General features: G+C 51.8%; 1 protein-coding gene across 3 annotated transcripts in view; it reads left to right on the plus strand.

The window, feature by feature from the left end:
• Positions 1 to 21,274, plus strand: part of LOC140426965 (5-phosphohydroxy-L-lysine phospho-lyase-like) — a 100,826-nt gene that overhangs the window by 25,602 nt on the left and 53,950 nt on the right. For all 3 annotated transcript variants that reach the window (XM_072512290.1, XM_072512291.1, XM_072512292.1), the window contains one exon: positions 19,205 to 19,430. In XM_072512290.1, coding sequence (XP_072368391.1) covers positions 19,205 to 19,430 — 226 coding nt within the window. The remainder of the gene's footprint in view (positions 1 to 19,204; positions 19,431 to 21,274) is intronic.

The raw sequence follows: 21,274 nt of genomic DNA on the forward strand, positions 1-21,274 counted from the left end.
TACGGGATTCGAAGTTGGTACGGATTGGTAGCTAGGAGCGCCTATCTCGTAGCGAGTGTTGAATTAAGACTTACGAGTTCGATGATCACTGGAGTCATTGCACCGTCATGGTCAATGTTGGTTTGTTGTTGCTGGGTGACCCGGGCAGGAAGAAGAGCGTGAAGAGAGCGAGGAGGTGAAGAAGAGCGATTTGAACTTGGGGCTTAACTCTTATAGTCCCCAGGGGCTTCCCGCCTTTCGGGGCAGACCCTGTACCTGGTCCCAAGTGATTGGACTTTGTCCCAATCGCTTAGTTCGATTTTCTCCAATACTGGAGCGGTTCCCTGATCGATGGGCGGTCTTGAGGTGCTCGTTCACCTCCTTTGTGTTGGCTCCTGCTGGCGCCGAGGAGTCTGGCTTTGCTTTGTGTGTCCAAAATGTTACTTATTGTTCCCGGGGATTGCTCATCAGTATGCAGATAGCTGTTACTTTGTTATGCTGATGGCCGCTGGTATCGATGTTGTCTGGTTTTTTTGCAGAGGTAAATACACAGCAAACCTGCAGCTGCTGGTTTTTGTCTTGTTGGCTGACTTTCCCATCAGCCTTTGCCGTTCGCCATTTTAAATCGGGAGTTGGCCACTTTAGGTGGCTACATTCCCTCCTTGTGATCCTAACGCGAAGCGTGAAGGATTACATAACTATGTTGCTTTCCATTCCCTGACCTGGGGGGCACTTCTTTGATGGCCTCTATGCTGACCATAACTATGCAAAAAAAATTTTAACTGACAATTGAAAATGAAAAATGAAAATCGCTTATTGTCACAAGTAGGCTTCAAGTGAAGTTACTGTGAAAAACCCCAATTCTAAGGGGCGCTATGTCAAACAGGGTCATGCATTACAAAACAATAAACTGGGAACCTCGAACTATTCTTAATACACTACACTCACTTAAACATTTCATTATTCTAACTTCCTCAACCATACAAACAAAATCATAGCAGTTTATACACATTTTTCCTGGCTTGGCAGTCAAGCTCAGGATCGTACAATTTGCTCATGAACAGTTCTTTACATTTCTTTATTTACAATAAAACCGCAAATGAATGCTCTTTATTATAGATCGTGGGGGTCGGGGGTCTGGTCGTATCCGAAGATAGGGGACCTGATCCTATATACCGGGGTTCGAGCGCGGTAGGCTCTTCTTCTCCATTTTCTTAGATGCATAGTCTGCACGATGCAGCAGAGTATCGCCAGTATCAGTAAGATTTCTATTACATAGGACAGGGAGTACCAGGTTAGAAACCTGGCACACCAAGATGGTGTGGTGTCGCTGGTGACTGGGCTCTGGGTACTGTGGGAAGTGAAACATTAACGGCTGGGGGGCTTGAGGTCATGGGGTTCACGTTCACGCGCAACCAAATGTCCATAAAGATAAGCCATCCGGAGGATGTCCCCATGGTGCTTCTTCTTTTCTTTCCTTCTCTTCTCCGGTCCTGGAGCTTCTGGAGTTCTGTGGAAACAAGCATAGTGTCTGTAACTATCTTGGTTTAACATCTCGTACGATAGTCTGTCTGTCCTTTAGTGCCAATTACTCCCTTTATAATTGGTCACAATGCGTGACTCCCTCATTTTTTTTTTTACCGAATTTTAGGACAAGACACACTTCCAACTAATGAACCAGTGCGAGCCGTCTCGCAGACTGTGCAATTTACCATCCAAACGTTTCAGGATGTAAATAGCATGTGGATGGCAACCTAAGGGTTACCTGAAACAAAACAAAACTTTTTGAACTAAAATTTCCAAAATGAGGTACGTATGGGCCGCGACGGGTAAGAGTTAGATGGAGTCCCCGGGTAGGACGGCTACCAATGCCGTGTCTCCCCTACCCAAGCGTAAGGGAGGGGGACCAGAGGGGGGGGTTCCCAGGCAGGGCGGGTCCCAAGCCATTTCTCCATTGCCTGCACAACCGACAAGAATGGGCAAGAAATGTAGTCATCGTGGTGGGGCTGCCGTAGGGGTTCCTTCCTTGAACCAGAAGAGCAGTTATGAACGGGCGTCTGGTACCTTAACCAGTCTCTGCAGACAAGCTAGTTCCGCTGAACTAGTGTCTGGCAATAGTGAGTCTCTGTAGGCAAGTCCTCAGAGGTTTCGGCCGAAAAGGCGTGGGGCAGTGAAATTTTTTTTTCCTGTCGGACATATAACAGTTAACAAACTTACAAACAACATAAAACATGCTGCAGGTTCCATCAGAAAGGACACCACTTCTCTCAAGCGGTTCCTTTTAAAACATCACCTGGACGCCTCAGTTCTCGGTTGCGAACAGGGTCGCAAAGGGGTTCTCGGTTTGGGAGTCAGACCCAAGGTTGTCATCTTCTCCTGGGTGCCAAACTCTTGAGTGTATCAGGGCAGAAAGGGCTGCATGGTGTGAGTTGGGGTTGCTCTCGTCGTTGCGGACGAGTCGGAACGAGTTATCTCAGTGCCAATAGTTGGTGTCTAGCTGTATGGGGACAGAATCAGGGTCGTCAGTGCAGTTCGGTGGTCGGTGGTGGGGTTTATTTAGGAAAGTGATCATGAAGGGATCACTCGGATCGTAGTCGGAATCGCTGGGTGTGGGTCCTGTTGCATGGAGATAGTAGGGAGGCGTGCTGTGGTTATCATCCGAGTCACAGTCGCTGTCTCTACTGCTGCAGTTTGTGGGCGTTCCGGGGCGGAGTGTATATTTCGGGGTGGAGTCGAGGTAGAGTCCATGGCTGGGCTGGACGTGTTGGGGGATGGTAGGGTTACGTTGGCTGTGGGCGGGGCGTGGTGTGCTGCGTCGAGCATGACGTGGTGTGCGTGGTTGGACTGTGTTCCATATGCCTTCAGCTGGTTGATATGGAACCACGCAGTCTTACCGTTGCGATACTTTATTTTATATACGGAAGGGCTTACTTTGTCCGCAATGGAGTACGGACCCGAGTATTTTGGTGACAGGAATGTGCTGGGGTTATATACGGAGAGCATAACTTGCTGTCCTGTACTGTACTCAGTCGCATGCACTGTCTTGTCGAAACAAGCCTTGCTCTGTTTCTTTCTGGTGCCCAATTTTATTGCGGCTGCTAGCTGAGCCGTTTTAACATTTTCAACTAATTGCTCTACTGCTTTCTCATGTGTGAGGGTCGTCACCTCGTGGCTGGTCAAGAATAAACCTAATAAATATTCTGTGCCTTTCATGGGGCGTCCGGTCATGAGAGTGTGTGGGGTGTAACCTGTGGAAGTAGAAATTGTCTTACGCAAAAACATCAGCACAAAAGGGAGGACTGAGTCCCAAGTGGTGGTGTTCTGCTGGACCATTTTTCTGAGGGTGGATTTTAGGGTCCGATTCATGCGCTCCACGATACCACTCGACTGTGGTGGTATGCTATGTGGAATTTTTGGGTGATGCCAAATATCGTGAGGACGTTCTGCATGACACATCCCGTAAAATGGGAGCCTTGGTCGGATTCAATGCTGCGGGGGTGTCCCCATCTTGTAAAGATGTGGTGGGTCAAAATCTTGGCTGTGGTTTTTGCAGTGTTCGTGCGGGCTGGGAATGCTTCCACCCATTTCGTAAATGTGTCAATTACCACAAGTACATATTTAAAGCCATTCCTGCAAGGGGGCAATGGTCCTATAAAATCAATCTGGAGGTTAGTCCAGGGGCCATTAACGGGTCGGGTGTGGCTGAGTTGAGCTTATATGGCATATCTGTCCGGATTATTCTGGGCACAGATAAGACAACTCTCGATGTAGTGGTTTACATCGTCCTTTAAATTCGGCCACCAACAAAGCTGCTTGAGATGGGCTGTAGTGGGATCGATTCCCTGATGTCCATGACCGTCATGGAACAAACACATCAGTTGATTCCTGTCCTGTTCAGGAACCACATAAAGGGTGTCTTTTAACACCACACCGTCATGTGTGGTCAGAGCATTTTTGAACCTCTCATAGGGTGCTGGATATTTTCCTTTTACAATCTCCCTGAGATTGCTGTCCTGCTTCTGGGCCTCCACTAGATCCTCGATCTTTGTCTGTGAGACCTGAACTGCACTCACTGGTGCGCTTTCGGGGGGTGTCCAAAAATATCCATGCCTGGAACCTGCTTTAGCCAGTGCGTCGGCTTTCACATTTCCAGGGGGCAAGGAACGATGGTGACTGCGGACTTTGATAATCCCAAAGGTCCTGTTCAGTGCTTGCTCTAAAATGTGACTGAGCAATGGAGCTGAGGGGAGGGTTTTTCCATCTGCGGAAACAAATCCTCTTGCTTTCCACAGGGGCAGGAATTCCATGAGGCTGTTGCAGACATAGAGGCTGTCCGAGTATATGTCTGCTGGGCTGGGGAAGGAATCTGGGTGTTCCACTATATACGCGATGGCCGCGAGCTCTGCTGCCTGCGCGCCTAAGTGGCCTGGAGGTTTTAACGATATTTCCTCGAGGGCACGTCCCTGCGCGTCCTCAACATATATACCGCAACCTGTTATGCGCTTCCCATCCAAGACTGTGGAAGATCCAATCACATAGATCTTTATGGGCTCACACGTGTCCGTGTGCTGGGGGCTCTGGGTTGAACTACCTATCTTTCTAGGGGGTGTTTTCGCAATAAAGGGGCCTGTGTTGTGGTGTGGAGAGATAATTTCACATTCATGGGGGGTTCCGGGGTACTGTAAGTTGTCGGCTTTGTCCTTTTAACAGTGATGTCCCATCTCTGCAAGAGAAGGGTCCATCTAGCTGCTCTAATCTGGCTTACTGTACCGTCCTTGAGTCATCCATCCAGTAAAAGTTGGGTGGGGGTGTGTTCGGTGAGAATCATGATGGGGTTCAGTCCGGTAATATATGAAAAATACTGCGAGCAGGTGCCTCTCACAGGCTGAAAATCCCTGCTCCACAGCATCTAAAAGCCTGGAGGCGTAAGCTACGGGCCTTAACTGGTCGTGCCGTTCCTGGAGGAGCACGGCCGAAAGGGTGCGGTCTGTGGTCGCTACCTCTATGGCGTAAGGGGAAAGTGGGTCTGGAACTTGTAGTGCGGGGGCTGCTATGAGTGCCTGGTTTAAAGAATCCACAGCATCCGTATGCTGTGGAAGCCATTCCCAGGGGGCTCCTTTCTTTAGGAGGTCTGAGAGGGGTGCTGCCTTGCTGGCGAAACCGTCAATGTGGTTTCGGCAGGAGCCAACCAGTCCTAAAAACGACCGGAGGGCTGAAACGTTCTGGGGAAGGGGCAATTTAGCAATCGAGTCAATCCTTTTATGCTCGATCTCGCGTTTACCATGTGTGATAATTGTTCCCAAATATATCACCTTATCTTCCAAAATCTGGGCCTTTTTGGGGTTGACTTTACAACCGATTGAGTGTAAGAGTTCCAGGAGTTCGGACAGAAGCTCAATGTGCTCTTTCTTGGTGTCTGTCTGCAGTAGAAGGTCGTCTACGTACTGTACCAGACATTCGGGGTGAGAGAATTTGGCTAAACCATTTGCCAGCTGTCGGTGGAAAATGGAGGGGGAGTTGTGGAAGCCTTGTGGCAGGCATGTCCACGTGTACTGCTGTGCTTTAAAGGTGAAGGCAAATTTGTACTGGCACGCCTTTGCCAATGGAATGGACCAGAATCCATTACTGACATCCAAAACCGTAAAGAATCGGGAATTGAGTCCCTGCTTGAGCATGGTCTCGGGACTTGCTCCTGTGGGGGCTGCTGCGGGGGTGATCTTGTTGAGTTTCCGGTAATCGATGGTCAGTCGCCATGATCCATCGGGCTTTCTCACTGGCCAAATCGGGGCATTATTAGTGGAGGCTACTGATCTAAGTACGCCCTGCTCTAATAAGCTTTCTATTACCTTGGGGATTTCTCCCTCTGCCTCTTGGGGAAATCCATACTGTTTTGGGGGTTTAGGGTCAGGTCCTGTTATTTGTACGGAGTCAGTCATCCGTCCACAGTCATGCTGGTGGGTCGCGAATGCTGCCTTGTTCTTTTGCAGAACTGCCCTAACCTGCTTGTCCGTACTAAGCGTGGTCGGGTTGAACCAAAATTTGCCTACTGCGCTAATTTTGTTTCCATACTCTCCTATGTTTTAAAAAATATATATTTTATTAAAGTTTTCAAACACAATTTTTCCACCTTACAAATCAACATAAAAGATAACAATAACTAATAAGTAACATTATTTAAATAAAATAGTGAACTAACAAAATAACAAAAAATAGTGTCCCCCCCCCCCCCCCCCCTCCCCTGCCCCTCTGGGCTGCTGCTGCTGACGATCTATTTTCCCTTAAAGTTCCGCGAGATAGTCAAGGAACGGTTGCCACCGCCTGGAGAACCCCTGAGCCGATCCTCTCAACGCAAACTTGATCCGTTCCAGTTTTATGAACCCTGCCATATTGTTTATCCAGGCCTCCACGCCGGGGTGTTTCACTTCCTTCCACATGAGTAAGATCCTTCGCCGGGCTACCAGGGACGCAAAGGCCAGAATATCGGCCTCTTTCGCCTCCTGCACTCCCGGCTCCTCCGCTACTCCTAATATAGCTAACCCCCAGCCTGGCTTGACCCGGACCTTCACCACCTTTGAAATCACTCTTGCCACTCCCCTCCACTACTCATCCAGTGCCGGACACGACCAAAACATATGTGTGTGGTTCGCCGGGCTTCCCAAGCACCTCCCGCACCTGTCCTCCACCCCAAAGAACCTGCTCAGCCTCGCTCCCGTCATGTGTGCTCTGTGTAGAACCTCAGGCTAAGCCTGGCACACGAGGAAGAGGAATTTACCCTACTTAGGGCATCAGCCCACAGCCCCTCCTCAATCTCCTCCCCCAGCTCTTCTTCCCATTTTCCCTTCAGCTCCTCTACCAGCGCCTCCCCCTCGTCTCTCATCTCCTGACATATTTCGGACACTTTGCCCTCCCCGACCCATACCCCGGAAATCACTCTATCCTGGATCCCCTGTGTCGGGAGCAGCGGAAATTCCCTCACCTGTTGCCTCGTAAACGCCCTCACTTGCATGTATCTAAAGATATTCCCCGGGGGCAACTCATACTTTTCCTCCAGCGCTCCCAGGCTCGCGAACGTCCCGTCAATAAACAAATCTCTCAATCTCCTAATTCCTGCCCGATGCCAGCTCTAGAACCCTCCGTCCATCTTTCCTGGGACAAACCTATGGTTGTTCCTGATCAGGGAGCACACCGAGGCACCCGTCACACCCCTATGCTCCCAGATTACTCCCATTGCTCCCAGATCCTTAAGGTTGCCGCCACCACTGGGTTTGTGGTATACCTTTCCGGGGAGAGCGGTAGCGGCGCCGTCACCAGCGCCTTTAGGCTCGTTCCTTTACAGGACGCCATCTCCAGCCTCTTCCACACCGCTCCCTCTCCCTCACTCATCCACTTGCGAACCATCGCCACATTGGCGGCCCAGTAATAATCGTCCAGATTCGGCAACGCCAGTCCCCCTCTGTCCCTGCTGCAGGAACCCCCTCCTTACCCTCGGGGTCTTCCCTGCCCACACGAAACTCATAACACTCCTATCTATTTTCTTAATAAAGACCTTAGTGATCAAAATGGGGAGACACTGAAACACAAAAAGAAACCTTGGGAGGACCATCATCTTGACCGCCTGCACTCTGCCCGCCAGTGAGAGCGGCAGCATATCCCACCTCTTGAAATCCTCCTCCATCTGCTCCACCAGCCGCGTCAGATTGAGTTTGTGTAAAGTTCCCCAGCTCCTGGCTACCTGAATCCCCAAATATCGGAAGCTCCTTTCCGCTCTCCTTAACGGCAGGCCGTCTATCCCTTTTCCCTGGTCCCCGGGGTGTACTATGAAAAGCTCACTCTTCCCCATATTAAGCCTATATCCCAAAAAATCTCCAAACTCCCTCAATATCTGCATAACCTCTGTCATCCCCTCCACAAGATCCGCCACATACAGCAGTAGGTCATCTGCGTAGTGACACTCGGTGTTCCCCACCCCCTCTAACTACCCCCCTCCATTTCCTAGAGTCTCTCAATGCTATGGCCAGTGGTTCAATTGCCAGCGTGAACAGTAATGGGGACAGGGGGCACCCCTGCCTTGTTCCCCTATGTAACCGAAGATACTCCGATCTCTGCCGATTTGTGACTACACTTGCCACTGGGGCCCCATAGAGGAGTTTGACCCAACTGACAAACCCCTCCCCGAACCCAAACCTCCTCAACACCTCCCATAAATACTCCCACTCTACCCTATCAAATGCCTTCTCTGCATCCATCGCAGCCACTATCTCTGCCTCCCCCTCCGCTGGGGGCATCATTATCACCCCCAACAGCCGTCGCATGTTGACATTCAATTGTCTCCCCTTTACAAACCCTGTCTGGTCTTCATGCACCACCCCCAGGACACAATCCTCGATCCTTGTCGCTAGCACTTTTGCCAGCAACTTGGTGTCTACATTCAGGAGCGAGATAGGCCTACATGACCCGCATTGCAGCGGATCTTTATCTCGCTTCAGGATTAATGATATTGTCGCCTCCAACATTGTCGGGGGTAGAGGCCCCCCTTCTCGGGCCTCGTTAAAGGTTCTCGCCAGCAGCGGGGCCAACAAGTCCACATTTTCCTATAAAATTCCACCGGGAACCCGTCTGGTCCTGGGGCCTTCCCTGCCTGCATGTTCCCCAGCCCTTTAGTCACCTCGTCCACCCTGATTGACGCCCCCAGACCTGCCACCTCCTGCTCCTCCACCCTCGGGAACCTTAGTTGGTCCAAGAACTGTTGCATCCCCTCTTTTCCCTCCGGGGGTTGGGACCTACATAGCCTCTCATAAAAGGTCTTAAACACCTCATTTACCTTCCCTGCACTCCGCACCGTAGTTCCCGTTTCATCAATAACTCCCACTATTTCCCTCGCCGCTATCCTCTTACGAAGCTGGTGGGCCAGCAGCCAGCTCGCCTTTTCCCCTTATTCGTATCTCATCCCCTGTGCCTTCCTCCACTGTGCCTCTGCCTTCCCTGTGGTCAGCAGGTCAAACTCCGTCTGAAGTCTTCGCCTCTCTCTATATAGTCCTTCGTCCAGGGCCTCCGCATATCTTTATCCACACTCAAAATCTCCCCCACTAATCTCTCCCTTTCTTTGCCCTTTTTTTTCTCCTTGTAAGCCCTAATGGAGATCAACTCTCCCCTAACCACCGCCTTCAGCGCTTTCCATACTACCCATCATCATTGGCCTCCAGGTACCTCTCAATACATCCCCGCACCCTTCCACAGACCCCCTCATCCGCCAATAGTCCCACATCCAGTCGCCAGAGTGGGCGCTGTTCCCTCTCCTCTCCTAGTTCCAGATCCACCCAGTGCGGGGCATGGTCTGAAACGGCTATGGCCGAATACTCCGTTCCTGCCACCCTCAAAATCAGTGCCCAGCTCAAAACAAAGAAATCTATCCGGGAGTAAGCCTTATGAACATGGGAGAAAAAGGAAAACTCTTTGGCCAACGGCCTAGCAAATCTCCACGGATCCACTCCCCCCATTTGCTCTATAAACCCCCTGAGCACCTTGGCCGCTGCCGGCCTTCTTCCGGTCCTGGATCTAGACCGATCTAACCCTGGATCCAGCACAGTATTGAAATCCCCCCCCCATTACCAGGCTTCCTACCTCCAGGTCCGGGATACGTCCCAGCATCCGCTTCATAAATCCCGCATCATCCCAGTTCGGGGCATATACATTTACCAGCACAACCTCCCTTCCCTGCAATCTACCACTCACCATCACATGTCTCCCACCGTTGTCCACTACTATATTCCTAGCCTCGAACGACACCCGTTTCCCCACCAATATCGCCACCCCTCTATTTTTCGCGTCCAACCCTGAGTGGAACACCTGTTCCACCCATCCTTTCCTTAACCTAACCTGATCCGCCACCTTCGGATGCGTCTCTTGAAGCATGACCATGTCTGCTTTCAGTCCTTTTAAGTGCGCGAACACTCGGGCCCTCTTAATCGGCCCATTTAGGCCTCTCACATTCCACGTGATCAGCCGGATTGGGGGGCTGCCTGCCCCCCCCCCCCCCCCCCCCTCCACCCCCCGCCGACTAGCCATCCCCTACTGTAGGCCAGTCCCACGTCCAGGTCCCGCACACCCACCCGTCCCCCAGGCGGCGCACTCCCGTCCCGACCACCTCTTCCCTTGCCAGCTCCCTCTCGCTCCCAGCAGCAGCAACCCAGTTGACCCACCCCCGCTAGATCCCCATCCAGCATGGTTATTCCCCCCATAATGCTTCCGAAAGTCAGCTGACTCCAACTGACCCCGGCTTCCCCCGCTCTCTCCTTGACCCCCCTGCGTGCGGAACTCTCATCCTCCTTGCGCCTATCTTCCCGCCATCATCTCCCTAGCGCGGGAAAAAACCCGCGCTTTCCTGGATCAGCCCCGCCCCCTATGGCGCAGCTCCCCCATTCCCCATCCCCCACCTCTGTCCCTTTTTCCACCGACGCCCACATTTCTCAGTGTCCCCCCGTCAAGAAGAGAAAAAAAAAAACCCCATCTATCGTCCCGATACTGTGAACCTCCCATTCCCCAATTTACATTTCTGTACATCAACATCGTCATCTCCCCACAGCATCAGTCCCTCAGTTCTGATCCAATTTCTCTTCTTGGATGAAGGTCCATGCCTCGTCCGACGTTTCAAAGTAATAGTGTCTATCATGGTACGCGACCCACAATCATGCCGGCTGCAGCATCCCAAACTTTACTTTCTTCTTGTGTAGCACCGCATTGGCCCAATTAAAACTCGCTCTCCTTCTTGCCACCGCCGCGCTCCAGTCCTGATACACTCGTATCACCGCATTCTCCCACCTGCTACTCCGTACCTTCTTGGCCCAGCTCAAAACCGCCTCTCTGTCGGTGAAGCGGTGAAATCTCACCACTATCGCCCTTGGTGGTTCTCCAGCCTTTGGTCTCCTCGCAAGGACCCGGTGAGCCCCTTCCACCTCCAGGGGGCCCGAGGGGGCCTCAGCTCCCATTAGCGAATGGAGCATCGTGTTCACATAAGCCCCAACGTCTGCTCCCTCCACTCCCTCGGGGAGACCCAGAATCCGGAGGTTCTTTCTCCTCGAGCTGTTCTCCAGGGCTTCGAGCCTTTCGATACACCTCTTATGTAGTGCCTCATGCGTCTCCATTTTTACCGCTAGGCCCAGAATCTCATCCTCGTTCTCAGCTGCCTTCGCCTTCACCCCACGGAGCTCTATCGCCTGGGCCTTTTGCGTTTCTTTTGGCCCTTCGATTGCCAACAACATCGGCGCCAGCACCTCCTTCTTTAATTCCTCCACACACCGTTGAAGGAATTCCTGCTGGTCCGGGCCCCATGTCGTCTGGATGCATCCGTCACCATCTTGCTTCTTCCTTCTCTGCCGCTGCTCCAAAGGATCCTTCTCAATCTGGCCACCACCACTGATCTTCTCCATACACACCAGGGGGGACTCCTTACTTCGTCACCCCACACTGGGTTTGGTCCAAAAAAAATTCCGTTGGGGCTTCCAAAAAGAGCCCAAAAGTCCATTAGAACGGGAGCTGCCGAAACGTGCGGCTTAGCAGTGCATCGCCGCAACCAGACGTACTCTCCTATGTTGAGCGTTGCGGGGGCTCTTGCAGATTTTGCCATCTTCCAGACACACTGGTTGACTGGATCAAATGAAAGATTATGGGAATTCATGAAATCGATTCCCAGAATGTGTGGGGCAGATCGACAAAAACTACGGGGTGCTTGGTGGTGATGGTACCGATTTGAATGGGTACAGGGGCTGTGATGTGTCCCTGCTGTGAGTGGTCTGTAAAGCCGCTGAGGGTGATAGTGGCTGTAGTGGGCCACGTGTCTTTTTGAAACAGGGTGAAGGAATTTATTGTGGTGCGGGACCCTCCTGTGTCCCAGAGAAATTCGATGGGCTGTCCCCGAATTTTCGCTGCAACTACCGGTCGTCCGGACCTATCCCAAAGGGTGTCGCAGACCCAACTGGGGGAGCCCGTACACCGTCAGTCCGTTCCGGTCAAGTCCGTCTGATCTGAACGGGCGCTAACGCTATGAATGGGCTCTGTCTTTTTCTTACTCAGAGTACCCGTCTGCTGGGCTCTCTGTGGCTTTTTAGGGGTATTGCACTCTCTTGCGAAGTGTCCCAACTGTCCACAGTTGTAACACTCCTGTGACTTGGGTGGGGGACTGTTCTCTCCCTCATTCACCCATGCGGGGTTCTGGTGTGTTTTTACTGCCTGCATATCTGCTACGGCCTGCTTTTCCTCAGGATTCTTGACTGCGGGCTTACTTTGTATAGATTGCTCCCAAGCGCGGGACAATCTTTTCACTACCCACTTCTCGTTATGGGCCTCCTCTGAGGGATCATAACTTGCGCAGGCTTTCTGTCCTGTTTCTGTGGCATGGGAGATAAGGGTGTGGGTCCATTTGGCCATGTTGTCTGGGGACAAATGGGCGCGGTCTAAGTCTCCAAAGACTGCTGCAAAGTGGATCCACAGGCGTCCAGCAAACGCTGTGGGGTGCTCAGATTTCTTTTGCCTACATTTGTTGAGGCCATCTGCGGGGTTACCCCGTAGCTCTCGCTCATCCAGGCCGTACATGGTCGCCTGATGCTTTACTGTGGCAAAGAAATGGTGGGGGTCTGAGGTGGGGAGGAACGGTGTGATTTTCTCGCATGCGTCCCATAATTGGGTCATTATTATGGGGGTGTAGTATAGAAATTCCGTATCGTCCACTATGGCTGTGCGGCGGGTGGTTGCTGGGTTCATTGGAGCGTGAACTATCTGCTCTGAGGGGGGTTGGGGCGCTTTCCTCTTTTGTGGCTTTCCCTGCGCACATGTTCCCTGAACATATCTCTGCGCTGTCTCGTTCAATTCTTCCCAATCAGGGCCGTCTTCCTGATCTAATTTCGCTCCAAAGGTTTCTTGGAAGCCTTTCTGAACTGAAAGCAGTGATTGCAGCTCTGCAATCTGCTTCCGGCACTTTGCGTGATCTAGCGTGCTTTGTGTTTGTTCTGTGGTGGCAGCATGGAGAGCTCTTAATGCTGCCTTGAGGTCACTACACTGTCTCTGTAATGCTTCTACCTGCTTTTCTGTTTCTTCACGTACCAGGACTGCACGTTGCGTGTCCTGATAGGCCTTTTCATATTGAGACTGGAAGCTGCTTAAGTGCGCCAGACAAGACTGGTGTGCCCTTTTGGCATCCTCCACCTCTCCATCCTTTGCTGCCAACTTCCTTCTCAATTCCAAATTCTCCTTTTCTACCTCACTTACATCGACCTTACTCATTCGATGTATGCCTTCAACTTCTTTCCGGAGCGTTCTAACAACCTCCTCTGTGCCTCGCAATTGTGCCAAGCAGGACACGATTGCCATCGGCTTGCGAGCTTTCCCTAAGCTATTTTTGTGGATCTCGCTCAGGTTCTCCCACCAAGTATGTCCTATACTCCCGGGACCTGATTCCTCGTTGTCACAGAATTCATTCCAAAGGGGCCATCCTTTCCCTTTGAGATATTTCCTGATCTCTTCCTCCCAAATGGGACATTGTCCCACTCTACTGCTGCTGGTCGCTGTAACCACAAATTCCTCTGGGTTCATTAGGCCATCTTTCCTATCCGAATGCTGCTCTTCAAATTTGGGACAGGGGTTTTAAGGTGGTGCTGTAAATACAGGTACGGCTTTCGCTACTTTCCGAAATACAAACTTCCGACAGTTTTGTCGCAACAAAAAATCTATCAGTTTTACCTTATCGCCCTGTTTGTTACGCATGCATACACACACTTCCGAATTTATGAGTATTGATCAGAACTGCTTGAACACTTGTGGTTTTCTGTTTCCAATTGGATCTCTAATTCAAATTCTGGGTTCTCCCGGAGTGGTTTTCCACTTCTAGATCGGGTCCCACCAGAGTCGCCAAATAATGTTGCTAACTTTGCCTTAGTTCAATTGCTGTTTTATTACCTTTGCTCTCGAGTCGCCAGGTATCTTTATGATACCGTCACGAGGTTCAAGTCCGAGTAATGATCAATAATCCAATACACCGATTAGTAAGATTTAAATCAAAGCACATTTATTATACACAGTAATCGCTACTCATGCACAAATTCTACGTCTAAGCTACTTCTACAACTAGCAGGCCTATACTTAACTTTGGACTGGCCCACCAGGTCAGGGGAACAAATGGCTTTTCGTTCGGGTTCTGAGTCTGCGGGATTCAAACTTGGTACGGATTGGTAGCTAGGAGCGCCTATCTCGTAGCGAGCGTTGAATTAAGACTTACGAGTTCGATGATCACTGGAGTCACTGCACCGGTCATGGTCAATGTTGGTTTGTTGTTGCTGGGTGACCCGGGCAGGAAGAAGAGCGTGAAGAGCGCGAGGAGGTGAAGAAGAGCGATTTGAACTTGGGGCTTAACTTTTATAGTCCCCAGGGGCTTCCCGCCTTTCGGGGCGGACCCTGAACCTGGTCCCAAGTGATTGGACTTTGTCCCAATCGCTTGGTTTGATTTTCTCCAATACTGGAGCGGTTCCCTGATCGATGGGCGGTCTTGAGGTGCTCGTTCACCTCCTTTGTGTTGGCTCCTGCTGGCGCCGAGGAGTCTGGCTTTGCTTTGTGTGTCCAAAATGTTACTTATTGTTCCCGGGGATTGCTCATCAGTATGCAGATGGCTGTTACTTTGTTATGTTGATGGCCGCTGGTATCGATGTTGTCTGGTTTTTTGCAGATATTTTGTAAATACACAGCAAACCTGCAGCTGCTGGTTTTTGTCTTGTTGGCTGGCGTTCCCATCAGCCTTTGCTGTTCGCCATTTTAAATCGGGAGTTGGCCACTTTAGGTGGCTACAGCTGCCTGCTGTCGAGCAGCTCAACCTGCCAACTCTCAACAATTCTGCCGGCCTCGCAGGGACGTGCGGGCCATTCAGCCCCCATACACTGAGTCATATCCTGACAACATGCAGACCAGTGATACCGAAGACAGGGAACCTTTCCGCGTTGCAGTAATAAACAAGAACCAGATGTCCCCAAGTCGGAACCACCAGCCGCTGCTAGTGCACAGCATTGATCCGGGCGATGAGTGGTGTGCCACCCTAACGGTCAACCGATCACCGATCACATTTCGCTTGGACACTGGTGCCTCCGCCAATCTCCTCGCATGGTCAGCCTTCCAGACCTTGAAGGTTAAACCACCAATTCTGCCATCCCACTGTCAGCTGGTTGACTGTAACGGAAATGTCATCCCAGCCACGGGGTCCTGCCAGCTCGAGGTTACACACAACTCACACAAAGCCACATTGTCTTTTGAAATAGTTGGATCCTCGAAGGACTCTCTGTTAGGCGCACAGGCATGCAAGATCCTCCACCTCGTTCAGCGGGTACACACTCGGTCTCCAGAAGGCACGCCCGATTTCCCGGATGCAGACTTTAGGGTGCAGCTGCACTCACTCCTCGCGCACAACCAGGAGGATTTCGAGGGCATGGGCACAATGCCCTTCACTTACAGGATACGGCTCAAACCGGACGCCACCCCGGTCATTCACGCACCTCGTAGAGTCCCAGCACCACTCAAGGACCGCCTCAAGCAGCAGCTGCAGGACCTGCAGGTCCAAGGAGTGCTTTCCCGGGTCACGGAGCCAACGCCATGGGTCAGCTCCATGGTGTGCATCAAGAAGCCCTCCAGCGAGCTCCGGATCTGCATCGACCCGAAAGACCTGAACAACAGCATTATGAGGGAGCACTACCCCATACCCAAACGGGAAGAGATTACGAGCGAAATGGCTCGGGCAAAAATATTCACCAAGCTTGATGCCTCAAAGGGTTTTTGGCAGATTCAACTGGATCAGTCCAGCAGGAAGCTGTGCACTTTCAACACTCCATTTGGCAGAAACTGCTACAATAGGATGTCGTTTGGCATCATCTCGGCCTGCGAGGTGTTCCATCGCATCATGGAACAGATGATGGAGGGCATTGAAGGGGTGCGCCTCTATGTAGACGACGTTATCATCTGGTCCACCACACCACAGGAGCACATCAGTCGTCTCCAGCGTGTCTTTGCATGGATACGAGATCAGGGCCTGCGCCTCAATCGAGCCAAGTGCTCTTTTGGCCAGACTGAGCTAAGGTTTTTGGGGGACCACATATCCCGGTCAGGGGTGCGGCCGGATGCCAACAAGGTGGCAGCCATCGCAGCCATGTAGCAGCCGTCAGACAAGAAGGCAGTGCTGCGCTTTCTCGGGATGGTCAACTTCTTGGGGAAGTTCATTCATAACCTTGCTTCGCAGACGACTGCTCTTCGCCACCTGGTCAAAAAGACAACGGAATTCCAGTGGCTGCCCGCACACCAGAGTGAATGGGAGGAGCTCAAGGTCAAGCTCACCACCGCCCCGGTACTGGTGTTTTTCAATACCACTCGGGATTCAAAGATCTCAACCAATGCCAGCCAGTCCGGCATTGGGGCGGTACTCCTGCAACGGGACGACACCTCATCATGGGCCCCGGTCGCCTATGCCTCGTGGGCCATGACCCCCACAGAACAGCGCTATGCGCAGATTGAAAAGGAGTGCCTGGGTTTGTTGACTGGCATTGACAAATTCCATGATTATGTGTATGGTCTTCCGCAGTTCACTGTGGAGACCGACCATCGCCCCCTGGTCGGCATCATTCAGAAGGACCTCAACGATGTGACCCCTCGCCTCCAGCGCATTCTGCTCAAGCTCCGGAGGTACGACTTCCAACTTGTCTACACCCCGGGAAAGGACCTCATCACCGTGGATGCCCTGTCCAGGCAGTGAACACACCGCCCGAATCGGAGGGGTTCGTTTGTCAGGTCGACGCACAAGTAGCCTTCACATCGGCCAATCTGCCGGCCACTGACGCACCTGTGGCCCGCATTCGCCGTGAGATTGCGGCTGACCCCCTTCTACAGCGTGTAATGCACCACATGACAGAAGGGTGGCTCAAGGGGAAGTGCCCACAATTCTACAATGTCCGGGACGACTTGGCCGTCATTGATGGTGTCCTCTTGAAGTTGGACCGGATTGTGATCCCACACAGCATGCACCGGCTTGTCCTCAAACAACTGCACGAAGGCCATCTCGGAGTTGAAAAGTGTAGGCATAGGGCCTGAAAAGCGGTGTACTGGCCGGGCATCAGCGACGACATCGCCAACATCGTGCTCAACTGCCCCACCTGCCAAAGGTTTCAGCCAGCGCAACCCCCTGAGACACTTCAGCCCCATGAGTTGGTCACATCCCCCTGGGCGAAGGTGGGCGTGGACCTCTTTCATGCGCTCGGCAGGGACTACATCATTCTGATTGACTATTTTTCAAATTACCCAGAGGTCATACGCCTGCACGACATGACATCATCAGCTGTCATCCGGGCATGCAAAGAAACCTTCGCTCGCCATGGAATTCCGCTCACCGTCATGGCTGACAACGGGCCTTGTTTTGCGAGCCAAGAATGGTCTTCCTTTGCCACTTCATACAACTTCACGCACGTGACGTCCAGTCCCTTGTATCCCCAGTCGAATGGCAAGGCGGAAAAGGGCGTCCACATCGTGAAGCAGATCCTCTGCAAGGCTGCTGATGCCGGATCTGACTTCTGTTTAGCCTATCGCTCGGCCCCACTGTCCACGGGCCTCTCGCCAGCCCAGCTGTTGATGGGTCGCACCCTCAGGACCACTGTGCCATCCATTCATGTTCCTGAACCCGACCATCCTCCAGTATTGCGAAGGGTGCAACAACAGCGTGATCAGCAGAAGGTGGCATATGACGCTCGGGCATCTGATCTTCCTGCCCTGGCGCCTGGAGACAACTTCCGCATACACCTACCGGAGGGTGGCTGGTCGGCAACCGCCGATGTTCTCCGCCGCGTGTCTCCCCGCTCGTTCCTGGTTCGCATGCCTGATGGCTCTATTCGCCGACGTAATCGGCGGGCCCTTCGTCTGGTTCCGCGCTCGCTATGAGATCATGCACCGGTGCCACGCCCTCCTGTTGTCCCTGATGTCGACTTCGTTGAGCTTCCTGCCACTCTGCCTATTCCTCTCCCGCCCTTGGCCAGGCCCGTTCCTCAGCCAGTGGATCCTGACCCACCCTTGAGGTGGTCAACCCAAATTCGTCGCCCACCTGATAGACTTGACTTATGAGCCTGTTTGCACATTGGACTCACTGAATTGTTTTACAGTACTGTTAACGTGTTTCTTTCTTGTCGTTCCAGAAGTTCTCTTTCGTTGTTTGCTGATTGCACTTGTTCTGTTATTGGTACAACCTTGTTGCTCTGTTGCACCTGACACCTTCCTCTGTATATAGTTTAGCCTCATGTACATGTTGTAAATATTTCACACAAATACTCAGGTGCACTCAGTACACACTTATATTTATTACCATGTAGGCACATATCCTTGTGAAAAGGGGGGATGTCATGATATCCACATTAGCATATCATGGTGCAATCACACACACACTGATGGACAGGCAGTTGGACCAACCAGCACACACACAACATCGCAGCCAATCACCAGTGAGAGCACACGCACTATAAAACAGGGAACACCACAGTTCCCGCTCTTTCTACCAGGAGATAGCTCAGAGCACAGAGCTCATAGCGTGCCACTCAACCATACACCACGTGCTGAGTGCCTCACCAAGATAGTGAAAGGGCTGGGTCCACAGGTTAGCTGGTGAAGCACGAACCTCAGCCAGCAGTTATTAGTTGTTATTGTTTAAGACAATAAAACAGAGTTGTACCATCTACAACCGTGTTGGATCATTTGTGTATCGGAACACCCAACGCGACATATTCCTTCTGAACTACATATCTCTTTATCTCTCACCATTAAAGATTGACTTGCTCCTGTAACCCTTAAGATCTTAACCTCCTTACCTACTCCACCTGTACACACAAGTAAATCTTACCTTCACAAATAAAATCTTTTAAAAGATCTGGCACCTGCTTTCAACCAACCTCTGAACAGGTTGTACATTCTTTTACACCTCTTCAACCATAGTTTATTTTATCACTTTAATAAACCCCACTGGCTTATCCTGTTTTAATGAATCTTTCTTCCCAGTAATTTTTCTTAAGCTACAAACACTGCAACTTTGTGTGTCCAACTTTATTACAATGAAATCATTTAAGGCACCAAATGCTGCAAGATATATTTTGCAAACAAGGGGGGGGGTCAAGGAGAAGGGGAGTGATAATCTAATGCTAACAACTTTATATTCTACTGTCACTTGCAGACATATTCACAAAGTAGGGGGATTGTTTGTCGCTGATGAAGTCCAAGTTGGATTTGGAAGAGTCGGAAAACACTTCTGGGCATTCCAACTACAAGGAGATGATTTTTTACCCGACATTGTAACTATGGGAAAACCTATTGGAAACGGGCATCCATTAGCCTGTGTGGCTACAACCAAAGAAATTGCAGATGCATTTTCTGCAACTGGAGTGGAGCATTTCAACACAGTAAGTTGGAACCAATAGCTATGACTATAGCTGTGTATCATTTCTCAGCCTTTTGGCTAAGATCAAGCACCAAATGAAGCCCGAGGTGCAATGCCTTTTCTTGTCAGCTTGGATCTTGTATGTCTCTCTTATGGAGACCATGAATTGGCTTCAATTTGAATTTCAATTGGTTTTTGGAACAAACAATGAAATTGATTAAGGGTTTGCCCTGTCCACTCTGCACATTGGCTTTGTAACTTTAAAGATGGGATAAACAAAACAATAAAAAATGACTGTAGCTGTGTTGCAAATTCAAGAAATCAGCAAAAGAAAGTTTTAAATTAATTAACTGTCAGTCACCTGAAATCCCTTTGCCTGAATAGGGCCTCAATAGGTGTTGATTACTGTAGCAGGAAGTTACAGTGACTCATCTCAGCTCGATATAAGAACGGGACTGTTTAAGTACACAATCAGTAAGTGGTTGCATGAGCAGTCAGAGAGGAGACATCACCTGAGTGAGACACAGTCCGAGTGAGTACATTTGGGAATTAGGAGCAAAGTGGGAATTTGATGCAGAGGGGAAAGAGGGGCTCTTTTGCTTTTTGCTTTCTAACTTTTTCATCCTTCAGAAAGTGGCTTTTGGTGAGTATTTCAGCTGCTGTGAGGCAGCAGCGGGAGAACAAAAGGACAACTTGAGGCCACAGGAAACTGGTAAGTCAATTGGCTGGTAAGTGCTTGGTGTAAGGAGCAGCGTGTGAAAAACCTGGGCGGGATTCTCCGCTCCCACGACTAAGTGCCTGCGCCGTCGTGAACGCCGTCGAGTTTCACGACGGCGCGAATCGGCCCCGATCGCGATCGATTCAGGGCCCGAAAATGGGCTAGGAGCGGGGCCGCGAGGAACTCGGGGGGGGGGGGGGCGTGGCGCGGCACGAAAGCAGCATCGTAAGCGCGCGATGCCCGAATGACGCGGCGCAGTGCCATAAATGGCGCGATCCTGCACGGAAGGACCCAGGAGGAGAGATGGCTGAGCCCCGACGAGCCGCACCGAGGTTCCGGGACACGGACCTGGACACCCTGCTGGATGAGGTTGAACAACGAAGGGCCACCTTCTGCCCAAGACGTGGGCATCACCAGTTGTCCAGCACGGTGAGGCGCGGTTGGCGTGACGTTGGCACCGCTGTGAGTGCTGTGGGGCACGCCCCCCGGTCCGGGGAGCAGTGTCGGAAGAAGCTGCACGACCTCACTCGGGCTGCCAGGGTAAGTGCCATGAGGGTGCCCCCGGGTCACAACCAACCTCCCCCCTTTCCCGGGCACAAGGGGGGGGGAAGTGGGCTGGGGGGGTGGGGGGGGTTCAGGGTGCACAATGCTGTAGTCGACCCACATGAGCACTGGGACCCCCCCTGGAGAGATGCCATGGCGTGGCTCCAACTGTCTCCTCACCCAGCATTAATATAGCCTATATCTGCACGCAGCGATGATACCCGCCGAATTGTGGTGCTTTATCCAACCCCCACCCCCCCCAAGACAAGACAGCTCACAACCAATGTGAGCGCATGAGAACCGGAGGGGTTTCTCCAGTCTTACACCCCCTAACCGTTCACGAGCAGAGGGCCCTGGACCTCGCTGGGGGATCCGCCACCCGGGAGGTCGCGACATGCCAGGTCGGAGGTGCAGAAGCAAGTGAGAGAACCCTGCATGTCCTCACCCCCCCAACCCGTCATCGCCCCCCTCACACTCTGGCTACTGCACCCCCGATCCCATCCCCCCTCACACTCTGGCCACTGCACCCCCGATCCCCTCCCCCCTCACACTCTGCCCACTGCACCCTCGATCCCCTCCCCCCTCACACTCTGCCCACTGCACCC

Source organism: Scyliorhinus torazame, chromosome 7, assembly GCF_047496885.1.
Source record: "Scyliorhinus torazame isolate Kashiwa2021f chromosome 7, sScyTor2.1, whole genome shotgun sequence".
Taxonomy (NCBI): Eukaryota; Metazoa; Chordata; class Chondrichthyes; order Carcharhiniformes; family Scyliorhinidae; genus Scyliorhinus; species Scyliorhinus torazame.